General features: G+C 38.6%; 1 protein-coding gene across 8 annotated transcripts in view; it reads right to left on the minus strand.

Moving 5' to 3' along the window:
• Nucleotides 1-242: 242 nt before the first annotated feature.
• mettl22 (methyltransferase 22, Kin17 lysine) overlaps nt 243-11261 on the minus strand; it is a 63326-nt gene continuing 52307 nt past the window's right edge. For 7 of the 8 annotated variants that reach the window (XM_043711579.1, XM_043711580.1, XM_043711585.1 and 4 more), the window contains 3 exons: nt 7648-7750; nt 5786-5954; nt 243-1444 (listed from right to left, as the gene is read on the minus strand). In XM_043711579.1, the coding sequence (XP_043567514.1) occupies nt 1394-1444; nt 5786-5954; nt 7648-7750 (323 nt within the window). In that variant the 3' untranslated portion in view covers nt 243-1393. Of the gene's footprint in view, nt 1445-5785; nt 5955-6001; nt 6157-7647; nt 7751-11261 lie in introns of those variants that run through there. The other variant, XM_043711583.1, reaches the window with a different exon arrangement.

Genomic DNA, 11261 nt, shown 5'->3' on the forward strand with positions numbered 1-11261 from the left:
CAACATGAATTCGACTGGGACAACACTACTATCATAGGGCAAGCCAGACAGAGAACAGCCAGGGAATTCCTAGAGGCATGGCATTCATCCACAAACTCCATCAACAAACACATCGACCTGGACCCAATATACCAACGACTACAGCGGACAGCTGAAACTGACAACTGGAAGCGGCAGGGACAGACCACTATAAACACCGGAGGAAACATCAAAGAAGCGCTTCGCAGGAGGCTCCCAAGCACTGATGATTTCGCCTAGCCAGGGGACGAAACGTTTGCAACAAAAACTTCCAGCTCGGCGAACAGAACCACAACATCATATTCAGTTAAATGTTTGGCTACAGCTGTATTAGAACATCAAGGATCTTTGAAATGAATTGATTAGATTTCAGATGTGTGGAGACATTAGAGGAAAGTGGGATTGCATTCCTCAGAGCAAAGAATGCTAAGAGTAGATTTAATAGAGGCTTATCAAAAACTACGAAGAATTTAGAAAGAGAAGTAGAAAGAGTTTCAATAATTAAAGAGCACTGAATTGAGATATCAGCAAACAAACATAGGGTTGAGGGCAGATTGGATGGGTGAATTTATTTAATGCAGAGAGTTATGATGTCTGGAATACACTGCTTGAAGGGTATTATAAACAGATTCAATCATAAATTTCATTAGGGAAATGAAAAGGAAAAGTTCCAGTTATATGCAGTGTAATTAACTGGATAGCTCTTTCAAAGACCTGGCATAGCCATAATGGGCTGAATAGCCTTCACCTATATTGTCTGATTCAGTGCTTAAGTGTTCTAACTCAATATGGTAAAAGTTTACAAGCAATTGAAATCCATTTTATTAAAAATAATTCCTCCCTTTCTTTTTTTAGTGAATATATTTCACGTTGTGTGTTTTAGGTTGAGAATTGTAAGAATGGAAAAAATGAAAGTACATCTTATGAGTAAAGGTATAAACACAAATTAGTACAGAAAATATTTTCATATTTATGTGCTTATTTAAAATTCCACTGTTATGTTAGAGACAGTAGACCTCTTATGATATCAGGATAATGACAATTAAGTTGATGGGAAGCATTTGTTATAATCTAAGTAATTTCACTGTATAAAAGTTTTTTGTCTCTATTTTTTGTATGCATTGACAGATTCATTGTAAAGGTCAGTACCTGTTTAAATAGTAGAGAAATGTGATTCAAGTATATTAAGACTTCCTCCAGTAACATTTGTGAAGTAATTTCCTTGCTGCAGTTACTGTTGTAGCATTGAACGATGTAAGATAGTTATTATACCTTACTATTTAAACAGTTTGCAAGACTTTTCAGTTAAAGTCTTCAACAAACTGAAGAAACGAGCAACACTCCTCTGAATGCACTTTCAATCACAATAACCATTCTATTGTTGTGCGTTGCTTTTAAATGGCTCAGCAATAATTTTCCACAGTTCCTGGAAGGAAAACCACAAAAAATCAATACACTTTGAAAACAAAAATACGAGAAAGCTTTTCATCAAAAGACAGTCATATTGTATAAATTACATCACATTAGATGCAAGTCAGTCATGACAGTAGCCTTTCAAGCAGGGATAAGTACCAAGACGCTTTTTGTCACAAAAAATGTATCCGAGCATACAGAAAATATACTACCACAAGATGGCAATCCAAATTCAAACAAAGGCATCTTTCACGGTAGGGTTGTTTTGCTTATATGAGTTGTAATTTCAAGATCCCCTCCTGCAACTGTATTTTCACACCATTAGTGCCATTTTATATGTTTAACAATATGATTAGAAAACTCAATACATGTCTTTTAGTCTCACATATGCTATTGTGTTTTCAAGCATCCTGGCTCGGATCTTCTGAGGACCGGCAACTATCACATATTGCTGCTTTGCTTAAATGTTTCTCTGCCTTGATGCTGCTCTGCATTTTTTGTGGGGAGTTTGGAGTGGAGAAGAGTTGAGGGGAGAATAGGTCACCCCCTCTTGTAAAGCACTTGCTTAGTTTAACTTTAAAAGTGTAAAGTTTAAAGTGAAACAATGGTAAGCTTAACAAACCAGTGTTAATGTCTGTAAATAGGTGAAAGGACAAGTATTAGTGAATGGGTGAATGAATGGATGGGTAGGATGGTGAGTAGTAGATGAGTGTGTAAGTCAGTAATGCTAAGTGGGTGAGGTGTCAAATGAGAGCTAATAGATGGGTAGAATGGTCGGTGTAATCAGTAGTAGATAATGTTAGATAATAAACAGATAGGGAGACTGATAAGTGAGGTGGCAGATAGTTGGGTGGTAGTTGCATTTGAGGTGAGGTGGTTAGGCTGGTAGCTACTTGAGAGGGAAGGGATATGAGACAGTCATGACTATTTCAGGAAGGGCGGGTGATTGGTGGGCATTGCGTAGTCAGGAGGGGTAGATGGGTCAGGATTGGGAGAGCATTCAGGGTGTGGGAGAAATGGTTAGGGTAGACAGGTCGGGGGAATTACATTCAGAGGGTTGTTAGGTGGAAGAATGGTAGTCAGATTGGATTGCGAGGTAGTTCAGAAGAGAAGGAGGTAGTCAGGAGGTCAAGTATGATGTTGGGTATTCAATAGCAGCTTGTAAGCAGGCGGAACATATCCAGTAATCCTTTTAGTTATATAAAATGCATGTAATACACTACTGTGATTTATGGGAAGGATGGGAGGGAATCTAATTTACTCAGGAGTTAGATTAGGATTGTCATCATCTGTGGCCAGAGAAACAGAGGTAACGTTGAAGAGTAGTCACACCAGACTCAATGTTAATGCTTTTTCTCTCTCCATAGGTGCTATCAGACCTGCTGAGTTTCTCCAGCATTTTCCATATTAGTTTCAGATTTTCAGCATCCTCAGTATTTTTTTATTATTGTTGGATTAGAATTGGTTTGTCAAACATTTCCTGGATAATGATAAGAACAGTTTAAGTGTCTGAAGTCTTCCAACTCTAGTTCAGATTAGGAAATTTTTGTGGAGGATATTAGGGAACAGGGAAATTATCTGTTGGAAGTTCTAAACTTCCTGGGCAATTTCTACGTAAGCCAATACATTAGGATTTTGGAAGGATCCAAAAGCATATCACAGTTATATGTATAGGCTGTGAAGATCAAGAGACTGGAAGACGTGGGTGATAATATTTCTGAATGAAAAGGTGGAAATTAAAAAGGACATATTGATGGGCTCACTTTCAGTACCAGAGAGATTGATTGGCAGAATTTAAAAGGATGCTCAAACTTGAAATGACAACTTTCTGTGGAGAATTTAATGCATGTACTCTCTACAACTACTGGAACTGCACATCACCAATGCATGAAAAGATGGACATTGAGATATCTCTTTTGCAATGCTAATGGTGGAGGGGTAAATCTAAGATGATTTCCAGATGAAGCAGCAAATCTGCCCCTGCCTAATGCTATGACGTTACTCCCTCTCCTTACCTCTTGTACTAAAAGACCATTACTTTGTTTGAATGATTTCAGATTCTGGCCCAGTGTTCTTGGAACCTTTTCTCAATAGCGTGCAGTAACATTTGTTATGTTTCTCCAATTCTCCAGAATTTGAAAACCCCTCTCAAAACGCTGTTGGGCTGTGAGACCTTTTCACACTACTGAAAAACCCTGTCAATTATGTTGCAGTATGCTCTGAGGTATTAACTGCACGCTGTATTAGCAGCAGGAATGGAGGTGTAAAACAGAGATTTAAGCAACAAGATTATCCGCAGTCTTCAACTGTTCCTTTTCGGAAAGTCCAGGTGTTTTATGGTTGAAGAAATTTCTTCAAGAAGTGTAAATTCAATGCTCAATCAGGTATAGAAAGTGTAATAAAAGTGGAATAAAAATTGATTCAGAGAGATAATGCTGTATAGATAGTCTTTTGAATTTTATTGAGATTTTTGAAAAAGTAGCTTAAGCATTGAACAGCGGAATTAAGCTTACTTACATAAATGACTGCTAGCTTAAATTGAAGCTCAAGGAATTGAAGGCATATTATTAAAGTGATTATGAAACTGACTGCATTGCAGGAGACAGAGAGAATAGAAATAATGGGGATGTACTCTAATTGTCAGGATGCGATTAATGGTGTGTGAAAGCAATCTATGTTGGGATCTTAATTATTTAATGTATATATTAATAACTTAGATGGAACAAAGAGGTACATATCCTAGTTTGCCAATAACACAAAGTTATGTAGTATTAGTATTGGTGTGGCTATAAGCATAGAATTAAAAAATGATATTAATGAATTAATGGAAAAAGTGTGGCAAATAATTTTTAATGAATGTCATGATAGCTCATCCACTATGGACCTAAACAAGTTAGTTTAGAATACTTTCTAAATGGTGAAAAGTTAGAAACAATTATGTCTAAAGAGACTTGAGACTCAAGGTATATAGATTGTTAAATTTTCATGACCAGGTACAGAAAATAATCATGCAGGATAATACAATGATAATCTTTACATCCAAAGAATTAGAATATAAATGAATACACAATACCCTGGTTAGATCACACCTAGAGTACTGTGGGAAGTTTTGGGCACTACACTTTAGAATATGTTTAGTGGTCATAGTGAGTTCATAGAGTAGATTTACGAAAATAATACCTGGATTACAAGACTAGTTGAGCAATTGCATAAACTATGCTTGTATTCCCTGAAATTTGGGAGGTAAAAGGGTGGTTTAATCAGTTTAAGTAATTAAGGGGAATTCATACTGTTCCAAATGTGAAAACCATTTCTACTGGAATGGGTGTCTAGAGGGGGTATCACGCAAAATATTAAAGCCAAGCCTTTCATGAGTAATGCTAGAAAACACTTGGTGCATGAAGAATGGTAGAAGTTTAGAACTCTCTTCTAAAATAGGACTTGATGCTATGTCAGTTGTTAAATCTGATATTATAAAATTAGTTAAAAGATATGGAGCAAAGCCACTGATTCGCAATGATCCCAATGAACGGCAAAAATGGCCCAATGCAGTCCAGATATAAACCCAAATCAGGGACTCGTGTAAGGTTGCTTATCTTTGGTTCACAAGTGACAGCAAATATCATTTGCCTCAGTGTCATTTTGATCTAAACTATTCTGAATTATTCTACTATCCCTGCTTCCCCAATAGTCAATTGGCCTTTTGATCACTGGTAGCCACATCACGTGTTGATTTATTATATGTTTACAGAAAGCGTTTTTGTTTGAACTGCTTTATATTTACTTCTTCTGGGTTTCCTTATATTTCCTTATTGCTTTCCTAATTGGTTTTATAATTTTCCTGATTCATTTTAATAGTGCCATCTCCCACTTTCATCTGTCTTGGAAATGCTAAATATTTCTGTTTGGCTTTGAATGTGATTTGTCCTACCATTTTTCTGTAGAACATCAGCCTTAAATACATTTTTTTTCTTTCCATCTTACTTAAATATACTTGATTTGATCCCTTTGCAGCCTGAGTTAAATATTTCCTATTGTTACTCAATTACTATTTGCTATTGTTTGTTCCATTTATATCATGGAAAGGTTTCTTCTGCCCCACAATATTTTGTTTTCCCTTCTGTATTACATTTGCTAACCTAAATTGATAGCCTGGAAAATCGATAAATCATAAGATTCTGCTCTTAATAACTAGTGCCACTTTTGAGTAATGTTCTGCTGATGAAACCTGAAGTTGAAGAAGGCTGCAGAAGATTGCCAAAGGTTGACAGGATGCCAATAATCAGGACATCAAAAATTTAAATTCCACAGAACTGAATTATTCCACCATTCCTCAAAGTTTAATAGCACTTACCAACTGTTCCACTCGCTCATAAGAAAGGAACTGTGGAAACGAACTTTTGATGGGTTCCACAATAAATTTAGTTCTCCCATCACAGATGTTTTCCAAGTCAGCCAAACACAATCGAAAATGATCATATGCATCACATGTAACATCCATTTTTCTCAAGGTAAAGTTGAGCCTGAAAATACATTATAGCTTTAACAAATTCTCTTGCTATAAAATTACGGATATAGTTAAAGATTTGTTATGACTAACACAGATCAATCATCCAAAGGATTTATTTTCTGAATGCTTGGCTAGTTTCATTCCTTCCTAACAAAATGCACAAATGTCCATGTAAGGATATGTGATTCCACTGAGATCTCGTTCCATGATATCACCTTTGGGGGAAAAAAAAGAAAAGAATTGGGAGTAATGCTAGCATAATGAATATTCGGAAAACGTTCTCCCAAAACATGATGGGAATGAATCAGATTCCCTATTGTTAGTTGTTATCTGGAAAATTGTTCCAAAAACTTCCATTTGGATTTGCACTGTCCAGTACCTTATCTGGAAGTAATTGATACTAAGATCTAGTATCATAAGTGAGAAAAGTTCCCTTCCTAATCACCAACTTATCAATTTTATAACTCCAGAAAAATAAAACATTAGTTCAGTAATAATCAAATCATGGCTCGCGAGCCAAACCTGACTTGCTATATGATCTTATTTTGTCTTTCTTCATAAAAGACAGATGATCTGAGGGTGGGTTCATTGGATTTCTGAAAAAAGATTCTGATAGTACTATGGACATTTTCAAGAGTTCACGATGATGCCATGCAATGCCTGATCCCAAGAGTGCTGCACTCATCCTTCAGTTAAAACTGCTTAGGAACGAACAAAACTGAAAATCTAGACCTGAAATGCCAAGCTGACTAATAATACTGTGTGCTTCTAGTGAAAAAGCTGTGGGTATACCTAAGCCTGAGACTTCTATTCTATGTCCATAATTTCATTCGCAGAGAGGCTGTACAGGTCTAATTTTTTAATACTACAGCTCACCTCACTGATGTGTCATCACTCTGCAGAAGCAAATGAATAGCTTACTTTGGGGTAAATGACCAATCAAACTCTCAAAGGTTGAATGAAATTTCCAATAATTTTGTCCTACCTACAGTTACCTTCCAATCAACAAGGCAGTTCACCCTAACTCCAGCAACATTACTGGCATGCCTTTTCATCATGCCCCCAGTAGCCATAATGCTGTTGCAATCAACATTCATTATTAGAGGAATAAAGAGAAATAAAGAGAAAAAAGAAAAACACTAGAAGAGGGGAAAGTGAAAAGCTAAATAGTGAATAAGATTAGAATTAATGAAAACAGAGCAAGGAACTGGCATAAAAGTGAAGGAAGAAAGCTGAACAATAGTGTAAAAGAAGACAGGCACATACTATGAAGGGAGGAAGATGAGAGCAGTTGAAGATTCAGTCGTAATATAACTCCGGTAATGGGGTAAAACAGTTTGTGTTTCTCATGCACAGCTGCAGTCTAACTACACTCTTTATGAGCTGGAGCGTGCTCATTGGCTACAATATAACAACACAATCATAATTGTAATAATTTTTCAGTTACTCAAGAAGGTCGGACATCCCTGCCTGAAGTGATTTGAACAGTATTATTGATGAAATATTCTATGAAACAACTTTCCCCTCTGCAGGAAACAGATTGCATTTATTAATTTCAGCTAGAAGTAGAAATGTATATTAACAGTAACTTTTATCGCACATGTAGCATTATACTGTGCATTGGTTTCTGATACATTTGTGCAATAACCAGAACACTCAAAACAAAATACACTATCACTATTTGGTGATTTTCTTCTTGGACTTACCGTTTCTCTACAGAAAGATATATGGTGCTTGGATTTTTCAAATTGCTCAAAATTCTGTAGATGGTCTGAAAAAATGCATCTGTCAAATCATCATCATAGAATACTGCAATAAGAAACAGAAAAGGACATTTCTATAAAATGCCTCATCCACACACTTGATGCTCAAACTAAAACAATCACTGCCTAAGTAGGTGGCATGGTGGCTCAGTGATTAGTACTCCTGCCTCACAGCGACAAGGACCTGGGTTCAATTTAACTCTCAGGCGACTGTCTTTGTGGAGTTTGCACATTCTTCCCTTGTCTGTGTGGGTTTCCTCCAGGTGCTCCAGTTTCCTGCCACAAAGATGTGCAGGTTAGGTAAATTGGCCATGCTAAATTGCCGATAGTGTCCAGGAATGTGCAGTCTAGGTGGATTAGCATGGAAATTTCAGGGTTACAGGGATAGGGTAGGGGGTTGTGGGTCTTGACAGGATGCTCTTCAGAGGGTTTTCATGAATGGCCTGCTTCCATACTGTGGGTATACTATGATTCTAAGATGACTCCACTTCAGATGTTTAAGGTCACTTGACAAAGCACTACAATGCATTAATTGAATATGTTGACCAAATAAGATTCTGATATAGAACTAATGAACCAATTCAGAATTACAGACATAAGAACAGCTGAAGGTCCCTATGACATGAATGCGTTTTGTTTGTTCAGCACTTTTCTAACAAAGCCAATAGCCAAAGTACTAATGGAAGGTTTCTGACATTTTATTCTATCTTTGCTTTGAAGGAAGGGTCCTGGAATCACATAATACATGCATGACTTTGCAGGCTGACTGTCTTTCATTAGCATTAGAAATATTGCAGTTTTGATTGGTGTTTTAATTTTCCTTTTGAATAACCAATATCTTTTTGAGTAGATTCTAAAATGCACTGACATCTCTCAGCCTCGTTCCAGAGGCTCAATCATAATATCATAGAATCCTAGTATGGAAGTAGGCCATTTGGCCCATTGAGTCCACAGCGACCCTCCAAAGAGCATCCCACCTAGACCCACGCCTTAACCCTGCATTTCCCGTGGCTAATCAACCTAGTCTGTACATCCCTTGACACTATGGGCAATTTAGCATTGCCAATCCAACTATCCTGCATATTGTTTGGACTTTGGGAGGAAACCGGAGCACCAGGAGAATGTGCAAACTCTACTCATCGAGTCACCAGAGAATGGAATCAAACACTGGTGCTTTGAGGCTGCAATGCTAATCACTAAGCCAATGTGCTGCCCTAAAATGTAAAAATCTAAAATATGTAAATATTTATGTAAAATGATACACTCTAATATGTAAACCTATTTTGTAAAACTAATATGTAAAACGATACACTCTTTCCCAATTTAACTTATTCTTTAGCATGTCCTTTTGGAGACTGAAATAAATGTTCCACTTGTTTTGAAAAGGAAAAGCTGTTTCTCAAAGGAAAGCAACAAATGCAATGTTAATGACTGTTATTTGCTGAACAATGTCCACAATGCAATGGACAAAAATGGAAACCTACTACAGCACAATCCAATCTCCCATGTGATCAAATGTCCTTGGAAAGAAAACAAGAAAACATTTAATCTAATGTCTGCAACTGGCTTGTGAAGATAAAGCTGAGACAAAAAACAGTGGATATAAATAAACAATTAACTGATTAAAAACTATTTTCTAATGAATCTGTTCAGGGATGTTATTACACACCTCTGGGACAGGTGGGATTTGAACTCAGGCCTTCTGATAAATGGAAAGGAACTTATCCTAAGCAACTATGGAACTTATCCGTGTTAGGGAATTCGAGCTGGAGCTGGATGAACTGTGGATCATTCGGGAGGCTGAGGGGGTAATTGAGAGGAGTTACCGGGAGTTGGTCACTCCTAAGGCTCAGGACAAGGATAGGTGGGTTACAGTTAGGGGGAGGAAAGGGCCCAAACAGAGAGTGCAGAGATCCCCTGTGGACATTCCCCTCAGCAATAAGTATACCATTTTGGATACTGCTGGGGGGATGACCTACCAGAGGAAAGCCATAGTAGTCAGTTCTCTGGCACTGAGCCTGACACTTGGCAAAGAAGGGAAGGGAGCAGAATAGAAAAGCACTCGTGGTAGGGAACTCGATAGTTAGGGGAATTGACAGGAGATTTTGGGTCAGGATCGGGATTCCCGGAAGGTATGTTGCCTCCCTGGTGCCAGGGTCCGGGACGTCTCCGATCGGGTGTATAAGGTTCTAAAAGGGGAGGGCGAACAGCCAGAAATCGTGTTACATGTTGGCACTAATGATATAGCCAGGAAAAGGATTGAGGATATAAAAAGTGATTTCAGGGAGTTAGGATGGAAGCTGCAAAGCAGGACGAACAGAGGAGTGTTCTCTAGTTTACTACTGGTGCCACGAGATAGCGAGGCGAGGAACAGGGAGTGGGCGCAGCTTAACACGTGGCTGCACAACTGGTGTAGGAGGGAGGGCTTCAGATATGTCGATAATTGGGATGCCTCCTGGGGAAGGTGGGACCTGCACAAGAAGAACGGGTTGCATCTGAACTGGAAGGGGACCAATGTCCTGGGTGGAAGGTTTGCTCGAGTAGTTCGAGAGGGTTTAAACTAGTATGGCAGGGGGGTGGGAACCTGAGCTGTATACCAGAGGTGAGAGTTGATGCAGATAAGGCAATAGCAAGAGGTAGACCAGCTAGTGGGAAGGATTTTCCTTGGAAGGAACCAAGGGATCAGTTAAAGTATGTTTGCTTTAACACAAGGAGTATCAGAAATAAAAGTGACGAAGTTAGAGCATGGATCAGTACCTGGTGCTATGATGTTGTGGCCATAACAGAGACATGGGTTTCTCAGGGGCAGGAATGGTTGCTGGATGTTCCAGGGTTTAGAGCATTTAAAAAGAATAGGGAGGGGGGGAAAAGAGGAGGGGGTGTAGCACTACTAATCAGAGAGGGTATCACAGCTACAGAAGCTTCCATTGTCGAGGAAGATCTGCCTACCGAGTCAGTATGGGTGGAAATTACGAACAGCAAGGGAGCAGTCACCTCTTTAGGGGTTTACTACAGGCCCCCCAATAGCAGCAGGGAGATGGAAGAAAGCATAGGTCGGAAAATTTTGGAAAAGTGTGGATATAGTAGGGTTGTTGTAATGGGTGACTTTAACTTTCCCAATATTGATTGGAATCTCCTTCGAGCAGAAGATTTGAATGGAGCTGTTTTGTAAGGTGTGTTCAGGAGGGTTTCCTAACTCAGTATGTTGGCAGGCAGACGAGGGGAGAGGCCATTCTAGACTTGGTGCTCGGAAACGAGCCGGGGCAGGTATCAGATCTTGTGGTGGGAGAGCATTTTGGTGATAATGACCACAACTGCCTCACATTCTACATAGCTATGGAGAAGGAGAGGATTAAATGGGAGAATATTTAATTGGGGAAGAGGAAACTATGATACGATTAGACATGAGTTAGGAAGCATGGACTGGGAGCAATTGCTCCATGGAAAGGGCACTATAGACATGTGGAGACTGTTTAAGGAACAGTTGTTGCAAGTGATGAATAAATATGTCCCTCTGAGACAGACAAGAAGTGGTAAGATAAAGAAACCTTGGATGA

This window comes from Chiloscyllium plagiosum, chromosome 21, assembly GCF_004010195.1.
Source record: "Chiloscyllium plagiosum isolate BGI_BamShark_2017 chromosome 21, ASM401019v2, whole genome shotgun sequence".
In the NCBI taxonomy this organism is placed as follows: domain Eukaryota; kingdom Metazoa; phylum Chordata; class Chondrichthyes; order Orectolobiformes; family Hemiscylliidae; genus Chiloscyllium; species Chiloscyllium plagiosum.